At 34.8% G+C, this 19,005-nt stretch overlaps 1 protein-coding gene across 1 annotated transcript in view; it reads right to left on the reverse strand.

The window, feature by feature from the left end:
- LOC115422848 (probable G-protein coupled receptor 153) overlaps positions 1 to 19,005 on the reverse strand; it is a 98,165-nt gene that overhangs the window by 16,053 nt on the left and 63,107 nt on the right. Inside the window, exon 3 of the mRNA XM_030139435.1 lies at positions 13,266 to 13,695. Coding sequence (XP_029995295.1) covers positions 13,266 to 13,695 — 430 coding nt within the window. The remainder of the gene's footprint in view (positions 1 to 13,265; positions 13,696 to 19,005) is intronic.

Below are 19,005 nucleotides of genomic sequence, written 5' to 3' on the forward strand. Positions count from 1 at the left end.
TTTTTGTAAATCCATGAAAAAAAACAAAACAAAACTCAATTGCATTGTTTTTTCATGCCTAATGAGGAATAAAAACACTCAAGAAAAGATCTCGACAAAGGTTCTAATAATTCATGCATGAAAGGGTTAAGTAATTAAATGTAAAAAATTTTGATCAAGATCTTTTTATTGAAGTTTTCTCAATATAATACAAGTGCAAAGCTGAATGGTCCTTATAGAAATCTTAAGTAAGCATGGGTGTAAATCAATCACAGCTAGCACCATAGAAAAAAAACAAACAAACAAAAAAGCAAAACAGAGCAAACAACAAACTGTACATAAAATAATCCCTCCTCAGTCATTGCCAGTGCACTAGACATAATAAAGGATCACTATATCACGACAGAAATCTGTGCTAGGAGTAAGCCCGGAGTAAACAGCATTGTTAAACTGCACCTAAACATAAAAGTAAATATTTAATTAGTTAAGAAGCCCCTGAAACTTGACAAATCACATTTTCGTTGGAGCTCAAGGTACCAAGCCCCCCTGGTTCCTCTGTAGTTCACACCATATACACAAACCCAGGTTTTGGCATTCATCTCTGTACGAGTAGCCAGTTTACCACGACGTCATTTTCATAGGACAAATACAAGAGCCGTCTTTTTCCACTGTCAGTGTTTCAACTACCATTTAAAGTGAAGTAAGTTTATAGCAGAGTAAACAGTAAGGCATACTTTATATATTAACATCACAGTTCAACCCAAGTACCATCTGAGAAATGCCACCCAGCACATGGACTCCAAATCAAAACATGTAGCTAGTAATTTTATTTAGTGATTTCTTGTTTATGTTGTTAAGGAGACGGTGAAGGAATAAGGACAACACATTTATGACTTGTGTATTTTTGTATCCAAATACAACCTTTTTTCATCTTTAAAAAGACAAATATCACAGCAACAACCTCAAAAACTAAACTCAAAGGCCAGAATTTGACAATAATAATAATAATAATAATAATAATAATAATAATGATACAGTGTTATTAACTGTAATTGCTGCAATACTTCAGCCATTGGAATGTGTTTTGGAACAGACAGGTGACTTTAGTTTGGACACAACTGCCTATAACAGCTGGTAAATGTTATTTACCGCAGTGAGGCAGCCAAGGGCGTTATCTGATCATATCTTATCTCTACGTTTCAGTGCCATGAAACTGATCGGATCGATTACCTCAGACTCATTAAGTCTGGTGTCACCTCCTTAGGTCGTGAACTTTAACACAAATCCAGATCACTCACTGATTTGATGAAGTTGTAACCTGTCAGCTTGTTATTGATCTTCTTTATCTGCTGAACCGACACATTTAAAAAGACAGACAATGCAGGCGATAATGGTTGTTTCCTAATGATTTTCACCGGGTTACAGTCGTTCTGACCATAAATACACAGTAAAACACTTATGAGTAACCCAGCTCTCACTCATGTATTAGTTAATCACATTTCTAAGTATTAAAAGACACTAATCAAATGAAATAAGGTCCTCAAAGACAGTAAATGAGATATAAAAACATAATGCAAATACAGAATTTGTAGGCAATAGGAGTCAGACATAGTAGGCTGCCTTGGAAAAAACACATCCTGAGCAATTATTATTATTATTATTTTTTTTTTTAACCCGCCACCACCCCTCCTCTTCAGAGGACAACTTTATTTTTAATTACAGCTTGTATTTAAGAAACAATCTCAAACTTTATATTCACATGTTCATCCATTCCTTGCTTGTATACATATACATAGAGGGAGAGCTCATATAGACAAAGGTGTACAGGGACAGGACGAGACAAGACAGTGGGACAAAACAGACAAAAGACAAGACAGTGGGACAAGCCAGCTAAGTGGTTAAGTAGTTACTGTTGAAGATTTTTACAATTTCAATATATTTAATTATGTTTGAATTGCACTTAAAGGTAGGGTAGGAGATGTTTTCCTGGAGCATTTTTTACTATATTGCTTAAAATCCCTTTCGCACCCCGATTACAACAAATTAATTAAATGCTCTAACACAAAAATAAAATTTTTTAGTCACCTGTGGAACAGACAGGACTGAAAAAACACCATCCAATCATTTTAACCAGCCCATCGAAATGACTGATTGGTGACATGTCTATCAAACTCAACTGTCATTTGTCCCTCCCACCTCTGCGCGTACCCGTCTTTGTGCACAAATTGTGTGTTCTCAGAGGCTTGGAGCACTTGTACAGGAATGAGGGGGTGGGGGGTCACACATAACATCACTTGTGATAGCGTAAAAACTAAAACTGAAACTTGAGATGGTTTCAACATCCGATTCCAGACTTCTATGCCAGGTTTATTGTTTATTGTTTATTCGCATGTATACAAGACAATAAAAACACAATAATAATAACAGTAAAAGACATGCTGGGGAAGCCAAAAACCAAAGTGGTTTATCGTGGGCCTCCCCAAAGACTTGAAATAAAAAAAGTATTTACAGTGTCTAATATGATATACAATCATAAATAAACAAAATTAATTAAAAGAAGGAAATAAGTCAAAAACAAAAAAACCCCAAAAAACTAAACTAAATACATCGTAAGCAGTGCACGTAGAAATAAATAAGAATCGACAAAACTATAAAATGAAATTCAGAATGAAACTAATAAGTTATCTAACTAAGAAAAATGATAAATGAATCAAGAAGAGCAAACAGATCAGGTGGAAGTAGGGCTTGGATGTTCTATGAAATCCAGTTTTAAAAGTTTTTGGAATCTGGGTAAAAGCACACAGGTTTGCTGTGACTGGGTTAAATTGTTCCATATGATGGGGCCCCTATACAGTATTATAAATTGTTTCTGATTGGATTTTGTCATGATCGGTCTTAGTAGATTCTGCTGTCTTGTACTATGGTGATGAATGTCTGAGTTGAACTGGAAGAAGCCTTTGTATTGATCAGGTAAACATATTACAGGACATTTTCACGACTTCTAGCCTGTATCCACTGGACCCCCTCCTCAGCTCTAGGGGCCCCCCACAAATGCTGGGCCCTATGAATTTGTCATGTTTACTCCCCCCCCCCACCCCTTTATCAGCATCCCAGGCAATATATACTAGTCAACATTTGCTAGGGATCAGTTTTATATTTGCACAATAATTGATGTTGTATAATATTTTGGGTGACTTCATATATTATGTGTGTACTTTGGCTAGTCTTGTAAAGAAAAATGGACCAAAAGATAAAAAAACATACATTTTTATTGCACTTTCTGGCAAAAGGGTGATACAACCCTAGAAATTAGAGTTCACAACAATTACTCTTCCAATTTTGTTTTCACTGAAACCACTCAGAATGTTCTGAAACACATACGGTGTGATGTCAATAATGTGTGTGGCCACCATCCACATCCGCAGGCTGTACTCCACTGGGAAAGTAAATTTTCAAGTTTCCAGAATTACACCCCCGAATATAGCAAAGTTATAGTCCTGATCCCTAGCAAATGTTGACTAGTGTATATTGCAGGGTTAAAAAAAAAAATAAACACAATGTTGGTTTTTTCTAATATCGTGCAGTCCTAATTTCTAGGACATCATGATAATATTTTACTGTTCTGGCCTTTTTGGAATCAAATTGGGCTGTATGTGACTCCTGAATTAAAATGATTTTTGCATTTCCAGTCGGATTGGAACCTTCAACGGGCCAGTTTTGGTCCACGGGCTGTACGTTTGACACCACTGAGTTAAGACATTCATTCCTCTCAGTTTTCTTGTCGTGTCAGGCTTTAAATCTTAATTAACATGTAAAGTTGTGCATTAATATTTACAGCAGATATAGCGGCTCACTGTCCCGTCTAAGGGTTTATTATACCAGGCTCAAGTGAACGGTCACATAAATCTTTTTTTTTTTTTTTTTTTTTTTTTCTTACAGAACTTGTAATGTTTTTTTTCCCACAAAGCGGCTCTTTTTTTTCTTTCCCTCTGTGTTCTCATTCATTTGTATGTGTGTTACTGCTTTTCATGCATTTAAATAGCTCATTACATAAGGTCATAAAGAGGGCTAGAGGCCTTTTTGTTGGCTCTGTCACTGGAAATATGATCTCTCATTAGTATTGTACCTCTCTCCCTGATATACATGTGCATACACTTCAGACAAGACAGGGAGTTCTCAGCCTAAAAATAAAGTCTTTGATCAACCTCAGGCTTACGCATCAAGAAATATCCATCATATGCAACTTCAAGTCTTATCTTGACCTAAACCAAACATAATATACATTTGATGAAAAAAAAAAAAATACACAGCAGATACAAACAGCATGAGGAAATGGTGTTTTTTTTTCCAGTTAATTTTCCTCAAATCCAGTAATTCATAAAAAATAATTTCTCCATGTTATTCTTTTAAACAAACAGCACAAACAGAAGCTGCGATGCCTAAAGGCCTGTGAGTTCATCAGAGCTGAATCACTGCTTTAACCACAAGGTTTTCATCATAACTTTCATTCACTTTCTGAAAATACAGTATATTCACATTCACTTTCTGCACTAACTACAACGGGCTGCCATTGACATAACATGTGAACCAGAACCTTAGTGTTTTCCACTGATGTTAATTTCTAATGTATCTACACCGCAATGAACTTGTTAGAAGATTAACGAGAAAATAATGTCATTGTTTGAGGCATTTTTGGAAAGGAATGTTGTTGAATAGACATGACAAATAACAGGTTTAGATCAACTTAAGGGAAAAACCAACTATGACTAAAGGCCTAAATTAGGATCGTTTACAACAAGGCGCAAGTATTTCCATATAAGGAACATACAAAAGATGATTGAAGCTTCCAACTTTTAATAGAAGAGCTTTGTCTTGTCTGACTACATTTAGAAACTCATATGTTTTATGAATGAAATGGTAACTTTGAGGAAGAAGATACAAAGAAAACAATATAAAAAACAAAACAATGAACATTAAAGCTTTAGTCCCATATTTCCCCTGTGATTATACAACAAAGAACTGATAACACCGGTCTACAAGCAAAATACCTACAGAATAAAAGTAGAGAAACGACTAAGTTTGAGTCACTAATAAAGAAAAAGTCAAAAATGCTGCTTGGCTGTAGTTTCCAAAATACAGTCTTAGGTTAAAATGTGTTACCAGATCTGCTTCAAAACACTAGTCGCTTTTCCATTGGACATATGAGCAGAACTTTAGCGATATTTACTAAATGTAAAAAAAAAAAACAAAAAAAAAAAACAGAAGTGCGTAATGTTGGTTTTTACATTAAACCACAAATGCGATGATTTGTTTATTTATTAAGATAATATATGCCTTTATTAGTCCTACGAGGGGAAATTCCAGTATTTATCCAGTAATTATCACGAGATGTCATGACAAGTCATTTCATAAACATGGCAACGAATATAAATATCTGTTTTGAATCTAGACTGCTCGTTACCCCTGTATCCTGTATTAAATTAAAAAATTATTTGGTTTCCTCGTCTGTTCACGCATACCGTGCCATGTTTCTTTTAAAACTCTTCTTCTTCGCTTGTTGTAACATCCGTCAACATCACGTTTTTTATTTTTTTTTGTTCGTGAGACTCTAGTTCTTTCCATTTTAGTTTTGCGCGATATACCAATTTCACTACGCCCAAAAAGCCACCTCTTGCAAGCGCAAAAACTTTACATCGAAAAACAAACTAAGTTGTTTTTACATTAAACAAACTTTTATGGGCAAGTTATATTCGTCCACTTTGAGGGTCAATGGAAAAGTGAGTCATGTCTGCACATTACAATACATTCACCTCTCAGGCTCTTTCTAGTGATTTATACTTTTATATATACTATGGATTTACAAATCTATAGAAATGTACATAATTCGATATATGTATAATAACACTTTATCATACATTGAAAACATGAGCTAACCAGCACTTTTGTAATTTTTCTCCCAGCTTATCTTTTTAATGTAAGATTTAGCACATTTTATCTCTGAGGTAGATCATTTCTTAAAAAAAAAGAAAAAAAAAAGTAGACCACTGTAATCTATCTGTCTGCTCCATGTATCAGTATGAAAGCATGTGTAGATAGTGATGGTTTTTAAAGCTGATACAAATAAAGCTTCATTCATTTTCAGTCATTTCTTTATTTGTTTTGAGCAGGAGAAAAAAGTAATCTTTTACGCGTACAAGGAACTAATAGCAGAGCAAATAAATTAATAAATAGAGGCGATCAAGACAATATAGCAAATGCTCTGTATACTTGTAATAACAAAGTAAACTCAGTATGTATTGCTCCAAAAGGAATGAGAAGAAGAAAATGTAAAAGCTTATTTAATTTGAAAAAAAAACAAAAAAAAACGAAGACAGTATATTGTGTATGCTGCATATAAACAACTACGACATACACTACAAACAAAAAGTGAAGGATATTTTTAATTTTTGGGCAATTTTTTTCAGTTGGGATTCTTGCACATCGCTTTTTACTTTTTTTGTGTGAATTGAATTGAAACACATTTTTTTAGTTTAGTTTTATTTACAAATAGCAAAAATGACAAAAAAAGGGAAAAAAAGAAATATCCTTAACTTTTTGTTTGTAGTGTAGATACTGTTTGTAGTGTAGATTCATTTTCAGTCATTTCTTTCTTTGTTTCAAGCAGGAGAAAAAACTAATCTTTCACACGTACAAGGAACTAATAGCAGAGCAAATAAATTAATAAATAGAGGTGATCAAGACGATATAGCAAATGCCCTGTACACTTGTAATAACAAAATAAGTTCAGTATGTATTGCTCCAAAAGGAATGGGAAGAAGAAAATGCAAAAGCTTATTTAATTAAAAAAAAATAAAAATACAAAGACAGTATATTATGCTGCATATAAACAACTATGACATACACTACAAACAAACAGATAAGGATATTTTTAATTTTTGGGCAATTTTTTTCAGTTGGGATTCTTACACATCGCTTTTTACTTTTTTTGTGTGAATTGAAACACATTTTTTTAATGACCAGACAGTTTTATTTACAAATAGCAAAAATGACAAAAAAAAAGGGGAAAAAAAAAAAAAGAAAAAGAAATATCCTTAACTTTTTGTTTGTAGTGTAGATACTGTTCTCATTTTTGGATGTTGTAAGTGATATTCTACAAAAGTGAAGCTGCATTTAACAAAACTCCAACCGTTACAACAGACTCTTGCAATTAGATTGTTCTACTTTAACGAACACCAGCCCTTATGGAAGAACCACTACCACTGTGGCTTGCTTTTAAGACGACAGCATGACTGGTTTGGCAGCCTTGAGCTTTCTACAGGCTCTCTGGTCTCATAGAAAACCAATGAAATGGCTTGTTAAAAAATAAATGAGAACCTGAGGGGGGAATTTGCAAACCAAATGGCAACACTTTGAAACAGAGCTTGCTCTTCCACTCAGTGATAATGCACTTGAGGGATCAGTTTCTTCGGAAGGAAAGACAAGCGACACCGTACTTTTAAAGCCCGAAGTTCCCTAAAAGATGATACTTGTGTTAATCTGTTCCGCATGTGATCTGTAATCTATCTGCAACAGTCGGTGATCTACAAGCATCACATCCCAGGTACAGTGGAAGCCAAAATTAATAGAACACCTGACAGATCTGAAAATATTAACATTCCTTGCCTCCAAAACATGATTTAATTTGATAAAGTTCATGAAAAATGGTACGATCTTCTGTGAAGGAACATGATTGTGTGACACTGACACTGAAATATAGGCCTCGTATGATTTTTGTAAGGAAAATGACCTAAATATCCTTATGAAAGTTTAGTCTGTGGTTTACTGAGCATGATGATTTCATAGATATTTCATTTGTTTTATGGATATTTTAGACCCGGTGTTACTTTTGTGGCAGTTCCTGAATTAATTTTTCTCTCTATTTAACCTTTCCTAAGTTATTTATTGTCATTTATTATAATATTATCCTCTGCATTTTGTGTTTTTTCAGTGAAAATCATCTATTTTCCTACATTTGATTCACTGATCATGTAGATCAGGGGTGTCAAACTCGTTTTAGTTCAGGGGCCGCATTCAGCCTAATTTGATCTCAAGCGGGCCAGACCACTAAAATAATAGCATAAAAACCTATAAATAATGACAACTCCAAGTTTTTCCCTTCATTTTTTGTGCAATAAAAAACATTAAATTATGAAAATATTTACATTTACAAACTATCTTTTCACAAAAAAGATGTGAATAATCAGAAAAAAATTTAATTTCTTAAGAAAAATAGGCTACATTTTAACAATATTATGCCTCAACTTATCACTTGTCCATGTGCATTACACACAATGTTTCACAAACATAATATTGTTGAAATTTTGGCGTTTGGAATGTGTAACTAAAATAAGAATGTCTACAATATTATGTATCAATTTATTAACACAACTTACAAATTGGATCTACAAATCCACAAAACATTTAGGAACAGACAGAATATTGTTAAAATTGTACTTAATTTTCAGGTTGGTCACATTTTATTGGAAGTGTTATTAGACTATTATTTTACTTTAGATCACACTGGACTAAAACCAGTTCAACACCTTTGATTGTTAATATCTTCAGTGTAATTTTTGCACTCCATAAAATCATGCCGTGGGCCGGATTGGATCCTTTGGCATGCCGGTTTTGGCCCCCGGGCCACATGTTTGACACCTGTGATGTAGATGTTCGTCAAAGCTCAGAGTAAATTCAAAGGTTATTGTATTGAAACAGAAAAAAATGAAGAAAAAAAAGTGACTTTTTCAGTAAAATTTATCATTAACTGAACATAAACAAAGTGTCTCCATCCACTGTCATTGATCCAACTCCATGGGTTTTACTGGTGAATTAATGTTGTAGAGGATGCCGGTGTTTCCACGGTAACTACGGAGCCTCTGAACATCCAAATGGGTCATATTTGATGACCATGAAAAGATGATGAACTGCATTTTACCTCAATGATCAATATGTATTGATAGGATTAATGGATGAACACTTATTAAAAAGTTCTGATCTGTAGATGCTTTTGGTCGACAGTAGATGTTTGGGTCTTTATGGGTTAATGACAAATTATAAAAGCAAAACAAAAACAGATGGAACACCTTAAATATGCCAAGCGTTCTAAAAACTTTGGCCACCAATGTATGATCGATGAAACTGACTTTTTAAAAAATTATTTATTGGTTTATTTAATAGGGACCATGCATATTTATAAAAAGTACACCCATGTAAATATGCCAGAATTGGTAAAAATATAAAACTACTTTTCATCTGCAGTCCCAAGGAATGTGACAGAAACAAGACATAAAACAGCCACCATTAAAGTGTATGTGTAAGTTTGTGTAATTGCGCTGTAATTCTACATTAGGATGATTAATATTGTTTTAGTTTGGACAGACGTCAGTGAAAATCATCTCTGAAAATGCACTCGCCCTCCTTCTATAAGCAGAAACATACACACTGAGCATGCCCTACTTACAGCCACTGAACAGAGACATTAAAGCACTGATGTAAATAATACATCAGAATGGTATGGTTACAGACACACTGTGGGTTTACTTCACCCTCAACCCATTTCTTTCACCTTAATTTTTCATTTTTATCCAGTCTAACCATATCGCTACTCTCTCTCTCTCTCTCTCTCTCTCTCCTCAGAGCTGACTCAATTAACCTCCTTCGCCCCTTATAAAACTCACACCCTAAGAAAAGAAAGGACACAGAGGTCACAAAATGGCTGCTAGGACTGAATCTCAGCCTGTATGAGCACATCAAGAACGAAAGATGAAAACACTGCACTGTTCTGCAGAATGCATGGAAGTATGTGCAAACACAAGCCACAAAAAGACAACAACAGGAAGAAAAACAAACTGAAATCTGAACAACTGTCTCCATCACAACCAGAGGTGGAATGTGATTAAATGCTTCTACTTGAAAGGAGTCACGTTTTGCTAAACCCACTTTTATTAGTCTTTGGTTCATTTATTTGTGTATTTGGACCCTAATAGTTCATAAGTTTGAATTTGAACCCTCCAGGTGCTGCAAAGCTATTTTTATATTCATTACAGCAAAAATCGAGTGGATTTCTACAACCTGTTCTAATTCCTGCTTAATTTTTTACGTTTTATAACTAGTTACGTCACGACACTCGCACATATAAGGTCCAGACTTACGAGTACGACATAAATGTTTATCAGCAGCAGCGGTTGTAGTAAAAACTGAAAATATGTCCAAACTTCGAGCCGATTACCTAAAATGTTCAGTTGTTGGTTGTATTAACGAATACAAGTGGCTGAACGGGACAGAAAGCACAGGCAACAACCTGAAGGGGGCGGGGCCTGAAGTGGCTTATTTGCATTTAAAGGGCCAGCGCTCAAAACGACCTTTCTGGTGTCATTACTCAGAAATAGGGTTGAAGATGGACCTGTGGAGTTGAATTCATGAAGAATTCAGACCCAAGCATAGCATTTACAGTTTATGTAGACCACAGAGAAATGTTTTAAAATGCATAATTCCATTTAAAAAAGCTAAATATCACTCATTTGAAGTACAAATTTGCTTGTGATTTACTTGAGCGTTTCCATTTTATTCATACTTTATTCCATGAGTTTTGTTTCACACTTTTTGTTCAGGATACAGTTTTCCATCCACTTCCTGTCCATTGAAAACTACACACCTCCAAATGTCTTAATGTGGAATGTTTATGACACACCGAAGGATGAAGTGTTCCTTTATAAGCTCAATTCTACTCCTCCTTAAGCTACATATGGGGATATATATATATATATATATATAGTAATTAGCCTTTCAAATATTAAAAAAAGTCTAAAATTATCATAGTGTTTACAATAAAGAGGTCTGAAGTTGCAATAAAGGCACAAATTTAATAGATTATACAGACATGAAGTAAATCTTGGGGATTTATGTGACCACTAGAGGGAGTAATGAGTCTCTCTGGTGCCACAGGGCCTTTGAGCAAAGCATCAGAGAGTGACCAGATGGGATGAGAACCACTAAGAAACATAAAAGAACGTGACAAAGTGATAAAAAAGCTAGAAGCACTGTTGCTCCACATCAAAAGAATGGAGTTTGATGCTGAACTGAAGCATTTCTTCTACACAGGTGAGTTTGATTCTGAGGCTTATGAAGGTATAAAGTTATTATGAGATATTATTTTTTCTAAGCTGCTGTTTGTTGATCTATGGTTCAGACTAAACTGTGACAGTTCTGATCTTGTTTGTACAAGTCCAAACAGATCTTTAGTTCAGCTAATGACAACACAAACCGTACAGAAAACAGAGGTGGTTTATGGTTTTACTGTGGGTGTTTTCTGTCTAAAAACAGAGCTATAATGTAAACTATCAGCTGATGCAGCACATGATTATAAGATTATAAAACAGAGTAATGTGGATTTTGTAAAAAAAAAAAAAAAAAAATTATGTGATTATGAGTTTCAGTTTGAAGGAGAAAACTTGATGATATGATAATAAATTTGTGTGTAAAAAATGAGTTTTATACTTTATTCCATGAGTGATACAGTTTGTAGATATATAGTGTTGGTTTGTTGATGGTTTTGGTCTTAAGTGTGCTCTGGTAGTTAAAAACAGGCCTGTTTTTCTGAGCTCATGAAACGTTGACCCTTTAGATGTCTTTCTCAACATAGTTTGTGTGTTGTGTTGGTGTGTTTTAGTAGATGTAATTATTAATGATATTCCTTATTCATGTGTAAATGTGTTTGTATTTGGCTTGTAGCAAACAAGACAAGCTAAGAAATACAGTTGTGGAAAAAATTATTAGACCACCCTTGTTTTCTTCAATTTCTTGTTCATTTTAATGCCTGGTACAACTAAAGGTACATTTGTTTGGACAAATATAATGATAACAACAAAAATAGCTCATAAGAGTTTAATTTCAGAGCTGATATCTATCCATTTTCCATGGTTTTCTTAATAATAACCCAAATCACTTCAGTTCTTACATCAATATCTATTAGGGCTGAACGATATGGACAAAATTTCACATCTCGATATTCATGCCAGATATCTCGATACGATACGACTACGGGTTCAGTGAAAACCAAGCATTTTTCAGAAAAATACAAACATTATAATACAAAAGAATGTGGAAAGTGCAGTTTTATTAATAAGAACTCCCTGCCAGTCATCAACATTAACATAAAGTACGAATAAATAAATTACAAATCAAACATTTTACTGCAGCTCTGCTTTACCAGAGCTGGGCATGTAGGGCGAGCGCGGGGGAAATCTATATTGTTTATATCGTTGCTTTTTCAATATTAATATCTTGAATGTTCATATCTAGATATAGATACGATAACGATATATCTTTCAGCCCTAATATCTGTGGCATTGTACTGACATAAACAGTGCTTTTAGGCATTTCATGTTTTCTTTTCTGTCACATGATACACACAGGAGTTGATTGCATAACCAAATGTTTTTGATGATTTTTGACGGTTTCGTAATTTTTTCTGTGACTGTAGATTGACCACCACAGAGTCCAGATCTGAACCCCAATGAGAATCTTTGGGTGAAGACTTTGGGCAGTTTTGCAACTCTCCCATCATCAGTAGAATATTTTTGCAGAAAGTTGATGCAGCTCTGGACGGAAATTGTGTTAACCTTTATTTTTAACCTTGCGTTAGCACTGCATGGCAAAAATTCTACCATATTTGTCCTATAATTGAAGCTACTGGTAGTCCAACAAGAAATTCCGTGACTTTTTTTTGTCATGGCAGTGTATCTTTACGTCTTCCATCTTATACGCCTTCTTATAACTCAACAGTCTCCGTGTCCCACTCATTCTGATTAAACTAAAATAGTCTGATTACATCTGCTGTAGAATTCTAAAAACTGCTGTAGATTTTAATCTTTTTTTTTAGTCACATGATACACACAGGAGTTAGTGCTTGATTGCATAACCATTGCTTTTGATGACTGGTCCAATAATTTTTTCCGTGACTGTATGTCTACTCCAGCCTGACATCTTGGAGCAAAAGTTAAAATCCTTTATTATAATTCATAAGAGGGATAACTTTTTATTTGCTATTGGAAGAATAACAGATAAAAATGCACAAAAATTATCAAGAGATATATATCTATTAAAAGAATGATGTTACTATTAATGCTACTGTGCAAACCACGCGTCTTGATAGAAAATTAAAGCACAAAAACAGGAAACAGGTGTTGTATAAACAGTATACATTTATGACAAATGTAAAGGTGAAAAAACTCCTGGTGTGAACTCACCAGTATGGGGAAGCCAGTCAGGAAGTCATAGATGAAGACGATGCCACTGATCAGGTACGTGATCTGCAGCGATGTTTTAAGCGGTTCCGATCCATCGATAGACGACCTGCGCTTCCCTTGGGCGTCCTCCACCACGATGGTGGGGACGTTGAACTTGTTCTTGTCCGCGTTGTGGCCGGCCTGAATGGAGAAGGTCTGGAAGAGAGCGATGCCGATGCAGATCACGCCCATGGCCACGCTGCCTCCGATCAGCAGAAGAAAACACACGCCGAAGCCCAGGCCGATCTCTGTGACGATGAATCGGCAGTCGGAGGTGTAGAAGCGGTCGATGGTGTCGTGCCAGCCCACGGCGGGAAGTGTCGACAGGATGAAGGACACCATCCAGATGCCCATCACTGTGTGGACGGCCTGCTTCTTAGTGTTACTCAACCTGAAAGAAGAAACAACAACTTTTAGAGCATTTTTCAGGTGGTCACCAACAGCTGCCTTTGGTTTAACACTAAGGCCATAGTATGAGCTCCACAAACCGCCATTTTGGACAAATTTTCTAACATGCTTAATAGGGGTGTAATGGTGCACTCGCTTGTACCGAATCACTTCGGTTTGGGGCCTTCAATACAATATGGAGGTGTATCGAACAAATACATATAGCCTATGTGAAGAACACAAACACTCGCCTTCAGTTTCCACACAAACCTTGAAGCGGAATGCACACAGTATGAGTAAGGTGAACGCAAACTGAACTCATGTGCAATATTTGATATCCTAGACCGACGTCTAAGTCAGGGGTGTCAGACTCATTTTAGTTCAGGGGCCACATACAGTCTGATATGATATAAAGTGGGCCGGACCAGTAAAATAATATAAATAACAGGATAATAATAACTTTGAATGACTATGAATTGCACTCAAACATAACATGAACAAATATGAACAACCTGAAAATTCTTTAGTAAAATAAGTGCAGTGTTAAGAATATTATGCCTTAGTTTATCATTTATACATGTGAATCACAACTTAGAGATCACAGTGGATCTACAAATACACAAAACATTAAATAACAGGCAGAATATTATTAAAATTCCACATATTTCTCTTAAGACATTTCAGATATTCACATTTTTTTAAATAAAAGGCTAGTATGTAAATGTAAATATTCTTTTGTAATGTAACTTTTTTTGTTTTTTTTACACCAAAACAAAGAGACCATTTTCATTATTTATAGATTATTATAATAGTATTTTACTGGTCTGATCATTTTTAGATTGAACTGACCTAAAATGATTTGAACATCCTTGACTGTTAATATCTTCAGTGTAATTTTTGCATTTCACAAATTCATCCCAAGGGCCGGATTCAACCATTTGGTGGGCCGGATTTGGCCCCCGGGCCACATGTTTGACACCTGTGGTCTAAGTGGTACACACACTATACACATGCTGAACATGAACCAGTATGGCCGCTCAGAGCAGCATTACAGGTACAAAACCAGAGCTGGAAGACCCTCCATCTTCTCTAAGGTCTCCAATTTGGGAACATTTCAGATTCCCTGACAGTTATGTCAACGGAGAAAGACAAGTCAACAAAACAAGAGCGGTGTGCCAGCATTGTTTCGTGAAGATCGGTTATATTTAAAGTTTTTTTTATTGAAATCAGTCTCCTTTACTAAAAACATTACTAAAACATAAAAAATCTATCGAACCCCTGTACCGAAAACATACCAAACCAAAATTTTTCTTTACGGTTATTCCCCTGTTGCTTAAAATGTGTTTAAGGACATTCCCAAGTCACTGATAAATGCTCCCTAAAGTGTTCCGGGTTGTTTCAATGCTTTTGTCAGATGGTCACTAACAGGCTCCAGTGGTGCATTAGTTAGGATACTGGTTTATAAAAGTAAAATCACTTTGATTTTGATTTATCGACAATAATTCTTATTGTAAAGGAGTAAAACATATTTGCAAAATATGGGACTTTTAATAAACAATTTTGTAAACCATATATAATGTCATATTCTTTCTTCCTGCATTTTCTACCCTCAAAATACCAAATAGCTACAGAATAATATATATATTTTTTTAAATTACTGATTGATAAAAAAAAAAAAAAAAGTAAAAGAATGTAGCATGAATTTAAGGAAACAACTGAAGGTTAAATGAGCTTTGGTTTAGTTTTCCCTAAATGTTATCAGTCATGGTTTACTAGAATAAAATGACTAATGAACCACAGTTGTAATTATCAAGTTAATATTACTTAATTTAACTCTTAAAGACCTAACTGAAAGGTTATCCAACTGAAAATGCCAGTGGAATTTACCAAAAAAGTAAAGAAAGTAAAGGAATGAACTGGATCAGAGGATCTAGAACCCATGGTGAACCTCAGGTCAATACGCTAGTTATAATATTATTCTCTAAATGTAACATTTTTTCAGTAAAAATCTGGTATTTTTCTACATTTAATTTACTGACCACGAGGATGTTCACAAAAGTGCAGAGTAAATTCAAACTTTATTAAATCAGAACAAAGAGAACTCAAGAAAAATGACTTTTCCAACAAAATATATCACTAACTGGATGTAAAAACAAACATTTCTGAACCATTATCGTCTGTAAAAGTACACAGGTTTTACTGCTGAATCAATGTTGCAGGAAATGGTGGTATTTCCATCAAAAAGATACATCTGATCTGATCCACATGAAAAGATACAAAACTGCATTTTACTTGAATTATTTAAATGTAATCATGGGATAACTAGTTGAGAAGTTATTAAATATTTTAAATCATTAGATGCTTTTGGTTGCCAGCAGCTGTTTAGGTCTTTCAAGGTAATTATATTTCTTATCTTTTTCTGTGTCTTTATAATCAAGGCTTTCCTCTTAATTTCTTAAACAAAAAAATTGTAAATTCAGATAAAAGATTTTTTTAAATGCACATGCAATGGAAAACACTGACTATAGCTGAAGTGAAATAAATTAAACTGAAAAAATAAATAAACTCATAAAACAGTTTGACATACTGGTGCATTGGAAATGGTGCACTAGAACTGCACGGAATTTAATACAAATCAGAAAAGTGCATGGACAAATACGATGTATTCAACTGTCACAGCTATTAACATTTCAAGATTATTGTCTATGCGATGCAAATAGTAAAAAAAAAAAAAAAAAAAAAAATCTACACCCAAAGTGTAGCTAGAGCAAAAACAAAAGACAGTGATATAAAGAGGTAGAGCCTGTAATTACAGCTGCTTTACTTCAATAATTCAACGAGTACAGTGAGGACATGTCTAAAAAAAGCTTAAACAGAGGAGTACAATAGTGACAACCTGTAAAATGACACTGCACTTTACTTTAACCTATGGGAACATTCTGAAGGCTGTAAAATGGCAGAGCTGCTCCTGGGAAATAAAAAAGTGAAAAAAGTACAATATGCCAAGCAGACATCACTTTGAAAAACCGGAGCTGAATAGAAGAAAACCGCAGCTTTACTGATGGTAAAAGATTGCTTTTCATGTCCCTTGGTCTATTTGTCATCTAGGTCTATTTCAGCGCGAGGGGATTTCTATTTCCTCTCACCTCCAAGTAATTGTTACAGTCGAGCAATTTGTTGAATGCGTTTGTGTCCTCTGGCGCTGCAACACTTTCAAAGCTCGCAACAGCACGCATGCATCTGAGAGGATGGCAAGGCCGGCCTTCTTATGTTCAAAACTTGATGAAAGATTGTGCCATCCTGCCAAAACATTTGCACCTAAAGTGGTGCTGAGCTGTTCGACACTTCAGCAACAAATCAGGAGTGTAAACAAAAGTGTCTAGCTTGAAGGGAAAATAGTCACATTACAGAGAAAAGCATCAGTTACTTCAATACAAAGGGCAAAAGGTCAAAAAAAGGCAAACAAAATCACATGTGACGGGACAGTTAACATACAAGGATCTATTCTGCATCATTTGTTTCTTTCCTCTATAATGGGAAGGCATTAATCCAGTCTGGCTTCCATTTAACATTTCTGTGATCGCATGATTTTTTTTACCTACTCTTAAACCATAAAGATCCAGAGATACTTTTGTGGCAACTCCAAAAAAATTTTTTTTTTTCGATTTTTTTTTTTAAGCTGTCTTAAGCAATTTCTCACTATTTATTATATTATAATCCTCTTTATTTTGTGTTTTTTCAGTGAATATCATGTACAGGGTGCATCAAAAAAACTCTATACATTTTGAAAAAAAATCCCCCCCCAGTTCCGCATTTGATAATTTTTGGAATTTTCTTTTATGGACGTCAGTAGGTAGTGGATTGGTGGATATTTGTCCAAATTTACAGACCCAGGTTTTCATGCATGAGTGAGCAGGGGCAAACTGCGCAATCCAAGGCAAAACTGGTTTGCACAAAGTAGTGGTGGGATTTAAATCCAATCAAAGGTCATGGGAGGGGACAATGGGCATCCGTCTGGTTTTCCACAAAATTGCCAGTTTACAGCATTAACACTTTGGCCACCATGTCAATTTCATTTCTTTACCCATGGCAGCTGTTCATGCTTTTCAAAGTTAATTCAACTTGTTTAGGCCTGAAAATGTCACTGACGACAGGCCAAGTTAGGGTTAGGGTTTGGGTTAGGCCTGTCTTGACCTGGGTTTGTAAATTTGGACAAATATCTACCAATCCCTTACCTACCGACGTCCAGAAAAGAAAACTCCAAAAATTATCAAATGCGGAACTGGGCGTAATTTTCAAAATCTATTGTTTTTTTTATACACCCTGTATTTTCTGATATTTAATTTACTGATCATGTAGATATTCATAAAAGCTCAGATTAAAGTTGAAGGTTATATCAAAAACAGAGAAAACTGAAGAAAAAGTGACTTTTTCAGCAAAACAGTTGCAGAAAAAATTATTAGACCATCAAAAGTCATCAAAAACAATGGTTATGCAATCAAGTGCTAACTCCTGTGTGTATCATGTGACTAAAAGAGACAGAAAAGAAAACATGGAATGCCTAAAAGCACTGTTTTTGTCAGTACAATGCCATAGATATTGATGTAAGAACTGAAGTGATTTTGGTTATTATCAAGAAAACCATGGAAAATGGATAGATATCAGCTCTGAAATTAAACTCTTATGAGCTATTTTTGTTATCATTATATTTGTCCAAAGAAATGTACCTTTAGTTGTACCAGGTATTAAAATAAACAAGAATTTGAAGAAAACAAGGGTGGTCTAATAATTTTTTCCACGACTGTAGGTCTTTGAGGAAAAGTGACTGAAATTCATGATACTGCGCATCATGCTTCAAAGGTAATGGTGAGCATCGCATGCATCTTCATTAAAGTGAATTAGTAATGAATTATTTCTCCCATGTGTGAATCATGCATCAATGATAACCTAATTTTACAGATGATCCATGATGATGAAGAGGGAAGAAAAAATAAAAATGCTTGACAGGAATAGCATATGTCAATATTTTAGATCATGATCAGGTTTTCAGGGGAGTTCTTGCCTTATTAAAGGGGTTTTATATGGTATTTATATTTTGATATATTAAAAAAATGACCTAAAAGAGCACTGAAGTTATGCTAAAGATGCTAGTAGTGTACACCACAGGGCATCAGAAAGTGACAAAATGGAATAAAAACTGCTAAGAAACAATTTTAAGTGACACTACAAGACTGTCATTAATGAGGAAGGAGGCAGAACTTTCCCAATTTTGAAAAGGAATTACCAATTTGTTAGACATATTTGTGTTATATTA

The sequence above is a fragment of the Sphaeramia orbicularis genome, chromosome 7, assembly GCF_902148855.1.
Source record: "Sphaeramia orbicularis chromosome 7, fSphaOr1.1, whole genome shotgun sequence".
Lineage (NCBI taxonomy): Eukaryota > Metazoa > Chordata > Actinopteri > Kurtiformes > Apogonidae > Sphaeramia > Sphaeramia orbicularis.